A 16,360-nucleotide genomic window follows, 5' to 3' on the forward strand; every position below is an offset into this window, starting at 1 on the left:
ACAGCTAATGGAAATAATTTGATGATTATGGAAACAGCTAATGGAAATAATTTTGTTTTGTGCTATAACATGTCTACTTAAAAATAGCTTCCTAAGGATAGCAGGTGGCATGGAAGTTAGGGTAGCTGGATCCCATATAGCAGACTCTATAGTTCCAGTCCTGAACCTGATGGTCTGAAAATCATGCTGGGTGTGTGCATGCATGTGTGCTCAAAATCCAAGAGAAGAAGAGAAGTGAAGGGACTGCGGTGTGACCATCCCCTAGTGAGTGATTTCTCTCTCTCTGGGGTGAGCAAACAATGCTATAGCAAAAATTTTAAAAATAAAAATATTTTTCCAAATGCCTCTGGAAACTTACACCCTTGAAGTTTTACTACATTACATAATGGATCTAGATAATTTTTCAAATAAAATACTGAAACATTAATGATTGAAAGTAAGTTTTTCCACTTTTGGTTTCCTGTGAAAGAACTAAAGATATCAGAGTTTGTTAGTAAACATGCCCCGTGCCACATTGAGAAATTGCACTGTGAGAAAGTACATAATTCTAGAAATTATGGCTCACAGATTTGTTCATCTACCAAATGCTGATGTGACAGATGATTATTAGAGTAGAAATTAGGGAAACAACTTGAACGTAAGGAGAAGAAGACACAGTCTGGTAGGGCCAGGAGGTTCAGGGATATGTCTGTTGAAGGAATAATGAAAAACACTGGTTCTAAAGTAGAATTCCTGTTTCACCACGGGAAAGAGGAAGAGCACAGCATAAAACTGAATGGACATAAGAAAAGGAATTTTATGTGCAGTCGAGCTGGCTAACATTCGAACAGATTTATTTCTAAGTCACTTTTTGTTAAAAAAGCAATTAGTTAATTAATGTTATTTAAATTTTTGACCAGAGAGAGAGAGAGGGAGAGAAAATGAGAAAGCAAGCTGCCAGGTCTTGGACTAGAACTCTGGTTGGCCATGTGGGAGTCCAGTGCCTCAACCACAATACCACCTGCTGGCCCCCTTTAAGTTACTATTTTTTTAAAGACATATTTTGAATTTTACTATTATTATTATTTTTAATTTGCTATAGGATACATGCACTTACTGGGGAGAGACAGACATGCAGACAAGGAAAAGTGAGAAAGCAAGGCTCCAGGCTTGAGATTCCAAATGTGGTTGGCCATGTGGGAGTCCAGTGCCTCAACCACTACACCACTTGCTGGCCCCACCTCTTAAGTTATTTTAAAAACAGTGAGCCTTAATATAAAAAATATACTGCCCATCTGTGCAAGGTTTTCTCACAGGTTTAGTCTGCTTTTTTATACATGCTCTTTAATCAAAGAGCAAGTTTATCTATCATTATTATTATTATGTTTTAGGTTTGCTATAGTGCATGTGCGCTCACCAGAGAGGGAAAGTGAGAAAGCAAGCCACCATGTCAGGGATTCAAATTGCAGTGAACCATGTGGGAATCCAGCACCTTAACCACCATGGCCCACTTGCTGGCCCCAAGTTAAGTTTTCTACAGCTATATTTGTTTTTCATTTTTCTTTGAAGTTAGTTTATTTTTAGTTTGCTCTCAGGATTTTGGACATACACACGCTTGCCTGGTGTGATTTTTAAGTCCAGGCCTTCAACTGTAGTAAGCTATGTGGGTATCCACCACCTATACCACCATGCCACCTGCTACCTACCCCTCAACAAATGTATTTTGAAGTCTTTTCATTCTGACTCTGGTTAACTGTGATCCTACTGAATCATGTGATTTAACCTTTGATGTTTTTGACTAATATCCTAAGTTGAATCTTTCTGACCTCAAACTAACTTTGGGAGTTTCTAAAGGACCCTTGAAATATCTCAAAATACTTATTCTCTCTTCTTATAAAAAGAGGAATAGTAAACTAATTTGACTTTTTGATTATGTTAAATTGGCATGGGAAGCGCCACTGTCAAATAACAAATGAGTTTTAACTGTTTTTGAGCTGTATCTTTATGGATATGTTATCAGTATGTGTTCTAGAAATTGTATGAATCCTAGAAATTGGGATAGTCCAACTATAACATTATTAATCATAATTCTAATTATCATCTTTAAAAATTGTATGCCACAGGGAACCAGCAGTTAGCGTAATGGCTATGTCGCTGGACTCCCATGTAGTCGACCGCGGTTCGTGTCCCGGACCCGGTGGCTTAAAAAAACTCATGCCGGGTGCGTGTGCGTGCGTGCCCAAGATCCCGAGAGGAGAATGGAGGAGAAGGGATTGCGGCGTGACCATCCCCCCGGGGGGTGATTTCTCGCTTTCTGTCTCTATGTCTCTCTCTGTCTGGCTGGCGAGCGCACACGCCCTACAGTGAAAATCTCTCAAAAAAAAAAAAAAATTGTATGCCACAGAAATAATTACATTTCCTTGTCAACTGCAATCACTCTTTTCTACCTCTGTCTTAAGTATTTCTTGCATATACACTGAGAATCAAATCATTCAGTATGTTTGTCCCAACCGTAAAACATTTTGGAGTTAACCCGTGTTTGGTTCTCCATTGTTCTTTCTTCCTCGATTGCTATCACTGGAATGTGCCCCCCCTAAATTAATGTGTGAAGGAATTAAGAGGGTGAAAAGTTGACCTGTTGATGGTGTTGAAAGCTGGGGCCTTTTAAGAAGACTTGGATTAAGATCATCAGAGTGGGGGCCAGTGCCTGAGTCCTGTTAAGTTTATAAGAACAAGAAATCAGACACAGGAAGAGACAGACAGCTTTAAACCATGAGCTGAATAAACTATTTTGATAACGTCCTAGTTTCAGGGTTTTTTGTTTTGTTTTGTTTTTGTTTTTTATTAGCAACAGAACAAGCTAGAACACTGATGTTCCTGAATTCTCTCTTTCATCATTTTCTTTCTGCATAAAGAATTTCCATCAACTATTCTTTTAGGAAAGAGTTATTGGCAATAAATTCTTTTGGTTTTCCCTTCCTTTGAGAATGCCTTAATAGTCCCATCATCCTGAAGAACATTTTTGTTTGATACAGAGCTCTGTAGATAGTACTTAGATCAAGGTGCCAGGAGATCTGATTGTCTGGTGAGGGCCCTTTTCCTGGTTCTTACAGAGCACTTTCTTGTTGTGTCTTAAATGGTAACTTGCTCTTTGGAGTCTCTTTTATGTTTGCTGATTGACTGGTTTACAGTGTATTTATTTTGAGAGAGACAGAGAAAGAAGACAGGCACCCTCCAATAGAGTACCGTCACGCTATAATTCCCCCCACCAGTCAGAATCATGGCACACTTGGGTCAGGTTAAGTGGAATCTGACCCCTTGGTTCTCCATGTGGTTTCAGCGTAACAGATCAGTGCCCAGTTGCCTGCACCAGGGTAGCTGCACCTGGGTCTCTTTCAAGGGTATTAGTGCCATTTAGGAGCGCCCTGCCCTGGTGACCTAGTTAACCGCTCAGAGGCCCCACCTCCTAACATCATCCCTGTGGGGTTGGATTTCAACAGTCATCACCCAGAGGGGATGGCCATACCATAATCCCTTCTCCATTCTCCTCAGGATTTTGGGCATGCACACACATGCACCCAGCATGAATTTGAAGCTGCCAGGTCTGGGACTCGAACCATGGTTGACCATATGGGAGTCCAGTGACATAACCATTATGGCCATCTGCTGGTCTCAGCATCCCGCTTTTTGAATCTGTGTGTTTATCTTATGCCCAATCCCAGAACTTACCACTGTTGTGTTACTTGGTTCTGAGGTCCCCTAGCTGGTCTGCTTTCTTCAAAAAACGTTTGAGAGTTTCACGTATAATGCCTAGGGTGCGTGGGTGCACTCAGCAGGAGGAATAGGAAAAAGCAGGGCTACTGTATCTTCTAGCAAGTGCAAGTCCAATTAATTGTTTGTTTTAATGAAAATTAAAAAGTTGTTTCGTTTTCCCAATTCCCTTATAATAGTCTTACAGGCACCCACAGGATAAACTAGAAAAATCCTACAGACCATGTGCCCACTCCTCTCACCTTGCTCAGTGCCGTTTGTACAGATGCTCAGGTTGACATACGCACAAGCAGGACCAGGCAGGGTCGATCCTCTAGTGAGTGTAATTTCCAGTTCCGACCCCTTCAGCTGAGCACACAAGAACAAGTGACTGAGCAACACAGTGTCTGGCTGCAGGGTGCCACTACACAACAACACAGCCACGACTTCCACGGAGTCAGAGCAAGAACACCATGTGACCCCAAGAATACACTCAGGCTTGCTACGTCGGGAGCTGCAATTTATATTCCCATTTTTCCCTCCTTTTACCCTGTTCTCTTACAAATGCAAGAGAGAGTAAAACAATGGAAAATATGCAGTAGAAAATGAAACTGCACTACAACTCCCCCACTGCAAGGACAAATAACCACTTCGGCCCCTTCTTGGCTGTTCTATTTGTCCCACACAAAGAAGGGATGAGACAAGAAAAAGGGACTGAATTAGTGACCAAAATAGAATATATGACCTGCTTCTGAATTATGGGCCACTATCTCCCACGTCTTGGTATCAGACTGTCACTGTTACATCTAAAATCCCTAGATGTAACAGAAGAAAAGTGCTATTGTAATTTTATGTACCACCTACTACCATAAAAGTGAAATGCTTTTCAAGCCAGCAGTTCATGAGGTTTAACAAAAAAATCACCAGAATTCACATACCAGCTTTTGCAGTTTCAGACAAAATAGGCCAACACAGGCATGTTATTTTCTGGCAATCCCACTTACCCTCCTGGCTTTCTTCCCCTTGAGATCACCATAGGAATAGTTGAGTACTCCCTCCCATTCCACCTCTCTGAACTCGCCCTCTCTGCCCCTAGCCATTCCTGCGCAGTTATATTTCAGGATCACATCCGATACCAGTCTCTGCTGGGACAGCTCATCAAGATGTGACTACATAAACTTAAAATAAAACCTAATCTGAGGCCAGCGAGTGGCACGATGATTAAGGGCGCTGGACTCCCATGTGGCCAACCATGGTTCGAGTCTTGGACCTGGTGGCTTGCTTTCTCACTTTCCTGCTCTCTCTCTCTCGCTCTGTCCCTCTCTGGTCAAATTAAAAATAAGTAAAGGGTCCAGCGGTTAGTGAATGGCTATGTCGCTGAACTCCCATGTAGCCGACCGCAGTTCAAGTCTCAGACCCAGTGGCTTAAACTCACGCCGGGTGTATATGCATGCATGCCCAAGATCCCGAGAGAGAATGGAAGAGAAGGGATTGTGGTGTGGCCATCCCCCCGGGGGGTGATTTCTTACTTTCTGTCCCTCTGTCTTTCTGGCCAGAGCATGTACCCTATAGCAAAAACCTTCCCCCTAAAAATTAATAAGTAAATAAAATTAAATACAATAATTTAAAAAAAACTAATTGGAAATCTTCCAGTAGTTCAGAACTGTGAACTCACCTGTGTCTTCTCTTGAATAAGGATTTTATCTGACATAGGAACTGGATATGGTTTCAAAGGAGCTTTTATGGTGGCAAATATGAACTCTGTGTGGCTTTCGATAACATTATTCAGGTACTTCTCTTCAGACTTTGCTTTATAATAGACGGTTATGTCATCAGTTGGAACCAGACTGCACTGCAAGTACATACAGACACATTAGAAGGGAAGTACATGCCATCAGTCAGGAGTTCAGGCACTGCTGAGCCAGGGCTGACAAGCCTGTGGGGCAACACAGCAGAAGGGCTCAGGTGCCTGCCCATCCCTCCTGCTGGGCGGGTGACCTATAAGTGCACTGTGCTGTGTGACTGGCTTCATGTCCTTCTGCCAACTTTGGGAACAGGGCATGGGTCCTCCTAGCAGTCAGCACCTTGTGAATGCTGAAACACAGGCAAGACTGAGAATTTCCTCAGGAAACTCTGGATGGAGACAGCACTCATAAATTCCCTCTGCCTGCCTTTTCTCTGAGCCTCACTCCCTCAACCACAGGCCTCAGACAGCTGACCAGGAGCAGAGGGTAGGCAGGAGCCCTTGTAACTGCCACTACCTGCCTCAGGGGAAGAGTCTCTTAATCCTCTCACCTGGCGGGGCTTGAAAGCCTTCTGCACATCAGGCAATGGCTCCTGTGTGTCTTCCCCAGCTTACTCATGAGAAAAACCCTCCCCATGCTGTCCAGATCCAGAAATTGCCTCTGAGCTAGAAGCCTTCCCACATGGACTGCACCTCTGCCTTTCCTCAGAGATATTCCCAGTCATCTCCAATTACCTTCTGCACCATCAGAAGGGCTATTATCCAGAAGATGACCCTGTGCAAGGCCAAGGGAACTGAAAAACCAGTGGGATGGGCACAGATTAGCACAGAACTCCTGGTCAGGAAAGAGCCCTCTCTGGGTTGGGAGTACGGGGTGGTGGTGGTGGTGGAGGGAAGGGACCTGTCTCCTCTGCAGAGAATAATCTGAGTGAGTCATTTCCATGAAGTGATCACTATGGTTCCTATCACCTGCCTCTCCTGCCCTCAACAACAACCCAAACTAAACACACGACAATGCTGACCAGGAGCTTGCTCGAATCTACAAACCGACCTTTTTGCGCAGCTTCTGGATGCGGTTGATGACTTCCCGTGCCACTCCTTCATCCACCATGGACTGGTCAGGGGAGACATCTAAGAGAACCAAGGCCTATAGGAATACACACACACACGACAACCCAGTGAGGACACTCCCTTTAAACCCAGAACATGCTATTTCAAACTAACTTCTAACATCTATAACAACAGCATCATTCACACCGCTGGGCAGTGAACTCAATGAATCTAATTTACACCCGGCTAATTCCCATCTTAGAAGAAGGGAGTGGATGTTCTTCTTTTGTAGAGGACTGCTCCCAGATGACAGTCCCTCACAAGCCTCTGCTATCTTGCCATCTAACAGACCATAACAACTCTTCTAATGAATAAGACCAACAATTAGGAAGCCCCTGGAAAGGCACAACTTTTCATGCCACAAATGAGTAGTAGAAGTTTTACAGCAGACAGCACTGGCTCATTCTCTTGCTTTGTAGTCTTCTGATCCTTTAGTTAGTATGATTCAAGACACAAATGCTATACCAGGCCACAATACTTTTTATTAAGAGAGAATTTTGCTCTAGGGCACATGTGCTCATCAGAGATCAGAGACAGAAAAGAAAAATCACCCTCCAAGGGAGTCGTCATGCCACAATCCCTTCTCCATTCTCCTTTCAGGATTTTGGGCATGAATACCCATGCACCTGACATGAGTCTTGAGCCACCAGGTCCGGGACTAGAACTTCAGTCAACTATGTGGGAGCCCAGCAACGTAACCATTAAGCCATCTGTTAGTCCTCCCATGATACTTTTGTATGACTGAGTTTCAACTGCTGTCTTTTCGGCCAACCTTATTTATTTTTCCATCTCATCTATTCTGAAGATTGTTGATTATAATGACACCATCATTTCTTCTTCTTTTTTTTTTTTTTTGAGAGATTTTTGCTATGGTGTGGATGTGCTCACCAGAAAGACAGAGACAGAGAGACAAAAAGTGAGAAATCACCCCTCAGGGGGGATGGCCATGCCGTAATCCGTTCTCCTCCATTTTCCTCTTGGGATCTTGGACACGCACACACACGTGCCCGGTGTGAGTTTAAACCACCGGGTCTAGGACTCGAACTGTGGTCGACTACATGGGAGTCCAGTGACATGGCCATTACGCCAACCGCTGGTCCCAACACCATCACTTCTATTACAGAGTACAGTATAAACTGAAATATACTTTGTAAAGGACCCTGTAAATTGGACATCATCACCATTTACCTTTGAGGAAACTCGATCAGAAAAGTTAACAATCTTGCCTCACTTCATAAAGCATAGGAGGCAAAACTGTGAACAGAGGGTGAGCTCATGGGAGTCAGTCAGGAAACTCAGAAGCATCACAAAATAACACCTTCCTGCAGGTCGGGGCCTTTCAGGCCCTAGCACCTGCTGAAATCATGAAGGAATGCCCAGTCCCACTGTTACATACAGTGCCCCTCATCCCCTTCCCAGCCAGTCCACCTCTGACTGCTGGCCACCCAAGACTCTAAAATAGCCATGTATTTTCTTCAAGGAGTACTTCCTAAACAATCCCATCTGTACCCCCAATTTTAGGGTAGGAGCCTTTCTCAGTACTTATTTCTACCATGAAACATATCAGGCAGAATACTATGAACTGGCTTATTTTCCTGGGTCTGTGACTGACTTACTCCTTGAAGTGTTCATTTTTGTGCAACTCGGCACCTAGGATCACTCTCATGCAGGAATCACAAAATGCCTGCTTATGTCTCCACTAAACAAATGCATGTGTTAAGGGCATATCACACAGCAGTTTAATAGAGGTTATCTGAAATGAATTATCTGGTTTATTTTACCCCAAGACAAACTGTCAACATTGCCAGGAAAGGCACAGATAAAAGACTCTTTTGGGACCAGCGGTTAGCGTAATGGCTATGTCGCTGGACTCCCATGTAGTCGACCGTGGTTTGCGTCCCGGACCCAGTGGCTTAAAACTCATGCCGGGTGCATGTGCATGCATGCCCAAGATCCTGAGAGGAGAATGGAGGAGAAGGGATTGTGGCGTGGCCATCTCCCCGGGGGCTTACCTCTTGCTTTCTATCTATCTGTATCTGTCTGGTGAGCGCATGTGCCCTATAGCAAAAAAAACCTCTCAAAAAAAAAAAAAAAGACTCTTTTAAGATTACACCTCCTGGTAAAAAAACACTATGGGGGTGGGGGAGGTCAGCAGATGGCATAATGGTTACATCGCTGGATTCCCATGGGGTTGCACTCTGAGTCCTGGACGCGGGGGCTTAAAACTCATGCCAGGCCTCTGTGCATGTGTGCTCAGAATCTCGAGAGGAGAAAGGAGGAGAAGGGACTGAGGCATGGTCAACCCCCCTGGGAGGTGATTTCTTGCTTTCTATGTCTCTATCTCAGGTGAACACCTGCACCCTAAAGCAAAAACAAAAACACTCCCCCCAAAAATTGGGGGGACCAAGAGGTGGCATGGTGGTTAAAGTGCTGGACTTCCCACATGGTTGGCCACAGTTCAAGTCCCAGGCCTGGAGGCTCTCTCTCTCTCTCTCTTTGATGAGCACATGTGCCCTACAGGAAATTAAAAATTAATTAATTAATTAATTCTTTAAAAAAAAAAAAGAAAGAAAGAAAACACTGTAGGGAACAGAACCATACCTGAGCATCTGAATGAGCCTCGAACTGTGCGATCCCACCTGTGGCCTGATCAAAGGTGTACAAGAGGCGGATATCTTCTTCATGCAGCTCATGGCCTTCCACAATAATGGTCCCTGTTGAAAAAGCAATGGCACTGTTACTTAGTCAGAACTTCTTCCTCTCTGAGCCTCTCTGCTCCGTACACTGGGACCACCTAAAAGTTGGGCACAGTGGCATGTGTGCCTGTGGTCTCAGCTACTCAGGAGGCTGAGGCAAGAGGATTACAAGAGACCCTGTCCAAAATTCAAAGCAAGAGTCAGCAAGCTCCAAGCCAGTCTACTGATGGCTGATATATCCACTCGGTGCTCTCCTCTCTGCCAGACAGTGGTGGGACATGATCAGTGTGAAGTCCTGAGCATGATGCCACGTTGGGCAGCAGCAACTGTGCTTTCACTTTGTGTCACTGTGTCCTGGTGGAAGTGTGCACGCTGCTGGGCGAGCGTGACATCTCCGTGTCTTGGTGTTAGTGCGCACGCTGCTGGGCAAGCGTGACATATCCATGTCCTGGTGTTACTGTGCACGCTGGTGGGCGAGCGTGACATCTCTGTGTCCTAGTGTAGGTGTGCGTGCTGGTGGGCGAGCGTGACATCTCCGTGTCCTGGTGTTAGTGTGCACGCTGGTGGGCGAGCGTAACATCTCCATGTCCTGGTGTAGGTGTGCGTGCTGCTGGGCGAACGTGACATCTCTGTGTCCTGGTGTTAGTGTGCGTGCTGGTGGGCGATGTCCTGGTGTTAGTGTGCATGCTGGTGGGAGATGTCCTGGTGTTAGTGTGCATGCTGCTGGGCGAGCGTGACATCTCCGAGTCCTGGTGTAAGTGTGCGTGCAGGTGGGCGAGCGTGACATCTCCGTGTCCTGGTGTAGGTGTGCGTGCTGGTGGGCGAGCATGACATCTCTGTGACCTGGTGTTAGTGTGCATGCTGGTGGGAGATGTCCTGGTGTTAGTGTGCATGCTGCTGGGCGAGCGTAACATCTCCGTGTCCTGGTGTAAGTGTGCATGCTGGTGGGCAAGCGTGATATCTCCATGTCCTGGTGTTACTGTGCATGCTAGTGGACAAGCGTGATATCTCCGTGTCCTGGTGTTAGTGTGCATGCTGCTGGGCGAGCGTGACATCTCCATGTCCTGGTGTAAGTGTGCATGCTGGTGGGTGAGCGTGACATCTCCGTGTCCTGGGGTTAGTGTGCATGCTGGTGGGCGAGCATGACATCTCCATGTCCTGGTGTAAGTGTGCATGCTGGTGGGCGAGTGTGACATCTCCGTGTCCTGGTGTTAGCATGTGACGTTAATATGTGCGCTGCTGGGGCAAATGCCACATCTCCATGACCTGGTGTTAGTGTGTGTGCTTATGGGGCGAGTACAGTGCCACTGTACTCTAAAAACTGCTACTTTCCATCAGTACCAAACAGTTCATTCATAAACTGTAGCTTGGGCTGGCTGATGGCACAGAGGTTGGAGTGGCTAGACCCCACACGGCTTACTACAATGTTCCAGTTCCAGTCCTGGGGCTTGTAAACATCCTAGGTGTTGTGCATACATGCCCAGAATCCAGTGAGAAGGGATGGAGGCATGGCCATCCCTACCCTACAACCCCCTGGGGGGTACTTCTCATTTTCTTTCCTCTGTCTCTCTCTGGAAAGCGTGCATGCCCTATAGCAAAAATACAAACAAAACAGGGGTCAGCAGGTGGCATGGTGGTTAAGGGCACTGGACTCCCACATGTCCGGCCACGATTTGAGGCCAGGACCTGACAGTTTGCTTTCTCCCCTTCTCTCTCTCGCTCTAGCTCTGTCCCTCCCTAGTCAAACTAAAATAAAGTTAAATAAAATAATTATTTAAAAAAAAAATAAACTCTGATTCTCAGTTTTAAAAATAAATAACAAACAAAACAAAACAAACAAAAAAACTATAGCTTAGAAACCACAGGATTTTAGTTTCAAATAAGGCTTATTTCAGGAATTTTTGTTACTTTAATATTTTGAGTTGAATTAATGATGATTTAAGTTTTAGCTACTAATTTATGTTTTTATTCATTCTAGCTAAAAGTTTGGGGAATGATACATTTCCTGCAATTTTTATAACCACTCACTTGATCACTAAATCCTTAGCTATCTTCTCACAACACCTCCTAACTTTTGCTTTCATCCCTGGAGGAAGCCCTGATGCTAACCACTTTCACAGCCGCATTCAGACCAAGCGTGATTCTAACCATGGCAGAGCTGTACATTCCTGGGTGCCCTGAAAAATTCTGCAGCGGGGTACAGATAGGGCTGATTTTCCTCTCCTAACCCTGCAATTTACTTAGGCATCCCTGTTGTTACACAGTCTCATATGTACTTTTCTACAATTATTTTCATGGTCTTTCCATGTCAGCTCCACAACAATAAAGCCAAAGCCTATCTAGTCAACTCCATATTGTGCTTGAAAAAACATTTGCTGAATGAACAATCTAGTCCTATCAAATGAGAGTTCAAGATATGTACTCTTAAGTATTTTAGAAAAACTATGGTAAATTCTGACCCATTTTTTCTTACCAAGAAACTTCAAGCATCAATGCTAACTTCTTTTACTCTAAAATTACTACTGTAACTTTCCCTCTCAAATATCTTGCAGCTTTCATTCTGACACCTCCAAAAGCTATTTTCTTTTCACTCCACAACTGGCATCTGACACACCTAAGGGATGACATTTGACTGGTCACAAATCCCTAGAGGGTTCTGTTCCCTCTGAAGAGGAGGACAGAGGTCCAAGGTCAGTGTTACCCTCTGTGAAATTCAACGGTAGGAACCTAAGGTCCATCCATCTGAGTAGCTTTTTTCTAGCTATCTAGCCTAGAAATAAATTTGACAAAATACATGTAAAAATATTCATTGCCTTATTTATAATATTATTACAAATCTGGAAACTGTTTATAAACATTATCAAGTATCCAGGTGAAAGAAATGATGTAGCTTTTGAAAAGCACTTTAAAGAGTATAATAAAAACACATGATGTTTATAATGTAAAGTAAAAATATAAAAGAAAACAAGTAACAACTTTTTAAAAATATAAAAACATGTATGAAAGTAAAAAGTGAGAAATTTAAAATTATGATGTAATCTCCGTTTAGTAAGGCTATAATTTCATGACTCTTCTAGTGACTTATAGGAAATAAACCAGAGTTTTCACAGAATGCCAGCATCTCTCAGGCGTATATTAAACGGAAGAAGGCAAAGCACGGTTGGTGGGTTGGGGGTCATATTTATTTTCATTCTAAATTATATGAATTATTTATAATAAACATTTTTATAAGCAGAAAAAATGTTTTTATCTAAGAAAAGGATGTAGTAGTAAAAGTCAGGCGCCTAAATATGAAGACCCACCTCCCGGCCTGAGGACACGAATGTCCACCTGAGCAGCACCCACCAGTTTTTTGGAACTGCTCCAGCTCCGCGCTGCTCAGCTGCTTGATGGCTGCCATCACTGCTTTAAAGGCTCCCTTCAGACGCTTCCCTAGGACCATGTGGTCAGGCTCTGCCCTTAGCCGGATGCCATACTTATTTTTATCTGTAGACAGTGTAACTTCTCGAACATTTAATTCCTACAGTTAGCACATCAAAGGAACAAAAATGAGAGAAAAGAAAAATGTGTCCATATAAAAACAGTTCTAGAAGTATCCACTGCAGCACTTTTCCTAACTCCTTCAAATCACAATGACCCAAATGCCCATCATCTGTGAACGGGTAAATAGGACGTGGTATATACCAGGCAACAAAATATTGAGTTGTGGGAAAAGTCATGACACATTTTTGCATAGTAAAACAGGAAAATACGTCTTGACTTTTCCAACAACCTAACATCTACCCACACAAGGTAAGAAGCACCAGTGTGTGCTATGACATGAAGCAGCCATGGGCACATTACATGAAATGAAGAGCCTGTCACAACAGACCATGCATGAGGTGTTAATTCCACCTGCATGAAATATCCAGTGCAGGCAAATCCAGGATGGAAAAAAGATGCACAGTTGTCAGGAAACAGTTGGATCTTGAGGGGGAAAGAGAATGCTGAGATACTTTGTTTCTTTCTTGGGATGAAGGCTTTCTGAAACTATACTGATGAACAAATACATGTAGCTACCGATTTCTGTACTTGTCAATATCCATCAACACAGTTGAACTGAAAAAGGACTCCAGAATTCGAAAGATAAATTTCATCTCTCAGGGCTAACCTTTGTGCAAGTAATTAGAGAGGACCACAAGGCCAAATAATAATGAACGAAAAGCAGCAGTTAATCATAACAATATACATCTTCCTCACGGAAGTTAAGGGTTACTAGAACAGAGGCAGAATAGCGATGGAACAGGAGGAGACACAAAAATGAGACTGAGGAGACTAAAGACGAACGTTGACAGGAGCATCCATTTGCAACACTTAACTATGCTAATTAATCTCACTAAGTGGTTAAGATATTTCAGCTTTTAAAAACCTCTACTTTTGTGCATATCTAGAGGCATATGTAAAATCCTAGGAATGCTCCTATCTGGAGAAGCAAGACTCTAGGGAGCAGCTGGAGTGGAGAGTGAGGCTCTCCTTACTGGGCACACACCATGCCAGGGCTTCAGCTCTTTACACACAATGTGTGGTCATTTCTTACTTGCATAATCTGCAGGAACAAAGTTACTTTGTTTATTATCAAAAAGTACTTTAAGGAAGAGAGGTGAACAAGGGTAAAAAAGGTAAAGAAAATCACTGATCTGGGACTGCCAGGTGGCGTGGTGGTTGGGGTGGCTGGACGCCCACATGGGTGACCATAGTTCGAGTTCTAGACCTGGCACCTTGCTTTCTCACTTTCCTTCTTTCTCTCTAACTCTGTTCAACTTCAAACAATAAAATAAAACGAACTAAATAAAATAAAATAAAATGACAGCGAATAGATTTTTTTTTTAAAACCACTAATCTGAAATATATTTAAAAACCCCTATAATTACAATATAAAAAATTCATGGTGATTTCAAGCAAAGTGTACAATATGATGAGTTAAAATTTCTTGGGACAGTCAGTAGTATGGTGGTTAAGGCAGCTGGATCCCACATGGCCAACTATGTGGTTTGAAAAACATGATAGGTGGGGACCAGCTGTTAGTGTAATGGCTAAGTTGCTGGACTCCCATGTAGTCGACCGCAGTGTACCTATTGATGTCCAGTAGAAAAAGAATAAATTATATGTTCAAAGTGTTCTTCACTGAAGAATATTCATTGAAGTAATCTTCTCAAGGTTAAAGTCTGAACCCAAAACAGACCATCTATCTTACCTCAATTATATACTTCTCCAAAGACCTGATATCTTCAAGAGCTTCTGGATCTTGATGGATAACCACAATTTCTTTCAAAGGATACTAGGAAGAAAAGAGAAGGAAATTTTACTCAGCAGCCAGTCCTCCACACTCCAGTGAAGAGTGTTAAATATTAGTTTGTAACCTCAAGGTCCAGACTAGTCAGGTTGAACAAGAGCTCAAGTCATTCACATTTTCTCCAGAAAAGAAAAACACCTATGCCATGCCTAGACACTCCATATCAACAAAACACTTGAGACACATGACTATATTGGTATAAAGGTAAGGTACATGTAAAGTATAAATAAGATTTCAAACCTTTATTGGAATAGTTTTGCGGTCTCGAATCACTCGCCCAAGTTCAATCACAGACTGCATTCTAGACACCGCACCCTCAGTTTTCTTGTCGATCAATTCCTCTCTAATTAGTAGAGGTAGGAATATGAAAGAGATCAGATTTATAAGGAGAAAAGCCAGAACAATAGGCATGATTCTGTGGGAATGAAGGCCAAGCGAGGATGGGATGACATACCCAGCCTGGGTGAGACACTTTGGGAGGACAGTGCCCAGGCAGGCACACAGAGTAAGCAGCAGGCAGTCTGAGCTGCCTACAGTGTCCTCAGGGGTGTGCCCACAACCCACCTTCACAGTTCCACAGTGGGGCTCCTCAGCAGGCCTGCTGCTCACTGTGTACTGAAGGAGCAGCTCATACGAATGCCAGTGGGAGGAGTGCATGAAGGGACAGGGGCTCCCTCCCAAGGTGCCAGGACCCCTACCCATCCAGGGAATTCCCCTTCCCTGCCTTTGATCCCTACCGAACTCGGGGCAGCATGAGGTAGTGGATGCTGAGTGTGTCCTTCTCCTGGACAGACACAGGGTCAATCAACATCTTCAGGTTCTGGTACATCAATTCAGTGAGAAAAGGTGTGTAGGGGGCCTGTACAAGAACAGAGGGCACAATCTGCCATTACTGACCAGCCTCATTTACTGAAAGACACTGTAAACGTGCTAGAGAACAAACGTAGAGGCATGTTCAGAAATAGGGACATCCTATGGGACCAGCAGTTAGCGTAATGGCTATGTCACTGGACTCCCACGTAGTCAACTATGGTTCACGTCCCGGACCCAGTGGCTTAAAACTCACGCTGGGCGTGTGTGCGTGCGTGCCCAAGATCTGGAGAGGAGAATGGAGGAGAAGGGATTGCGGCGTGGCCATCCCCCCTGGGGGTGATTTCTTGCTTTCTGTCTCTCTGTCTCTCTCTGTCTGACAAGTGCATGCGCCCAATAGCAAAAACCTCTCCAAAAAAAAAAAAGAAATAGGGACATCCTACAGAAAGGAAATGCACTCACAGCTGTGAAGCGCAGCAAGGCTACAGCCAAAAGTACCCAGACTTCTGGAGGGTTCTAAAACAACAGGAGCCCTGGGTTGTGACTAGGAAAGTTCAACATGCACAAAGTCAAGAGTGCCAACCTCAGAAACCACATCTATAAACTGGGAAGAACCACTTGCTTCAGAGGATAAACAGAAGTGAGGTTGGGCAGGAAGGGCAGGGGGCCCAAGGCCTTGTACCAAGGCACATTCTCCATTGGTGGAAATAAATAGAAGGCTTACAGCATGAGACTGGAGGGGCAGAGATAAGTACAGGAAAACGAAGCTGGAGTTTTTACACTCGTGCATCATTTAACTAATATACTAAGTGGTAGAAACATGCTACAAACAATTGTTTGCACATTTTCCTCTCAATGCTAAGCTAAAATATTGTTTGTGAGGTAGCTGTTAAATGATGTATTTTTTCAGGAACCTCCATGTCACCCACAGACAATTAT

At 43.9% G+C, this 16,360-nt stretch overlaps 1 protein-coding gene across 1 annotated transcript in view; it reads right to left on the reverse strand.

Moving 5' to 3' along the window:
* The window catches only part of IARS1 (isoleucyl-tRNA synthetase 1), a 123,159-nt gene that overhangs the window by 16,854 nt on the left and 89,945 nt on the right, over positions 1-16,360 (reverse strand). Inside the window, 8 exon segments of the mRNA XM_014592812.2 lie at positions 3,993-4,098; positions 5,405-5,581; positions 6,525-6,620; positions 9,185-9,297; positions 12,625-12,799; positions 14,513-14,596; positions 14,852-14,954; positions 15,349-15,470. Coding sequence (XP_014448298.1) covers positions 3,993-4,098; positions 5,405-5,581; positions 6,525-6,620; positions 9,185-9,297; positions 12,625-12,799; positions 14,513-14,596; positions 14,852-14,954; positions 15,349-15,470 — 976 coding nt within the window.

This window comes from Tupaia chinensis, unplaced genomic scaffold, assembly GCF_000334495.1.
Source record: "Tupaia chinensis unplaced genomic scaffold, TupChi_1.0 Scaffold138619_1, whole genome shotgun sequence".
NCBI classification, from domain to species: Eukaryota; Metazoa; Chordata; class Mammalia; order Scandentia; family Tupaiidae; genus Tupaia; species Tupaia belangeri.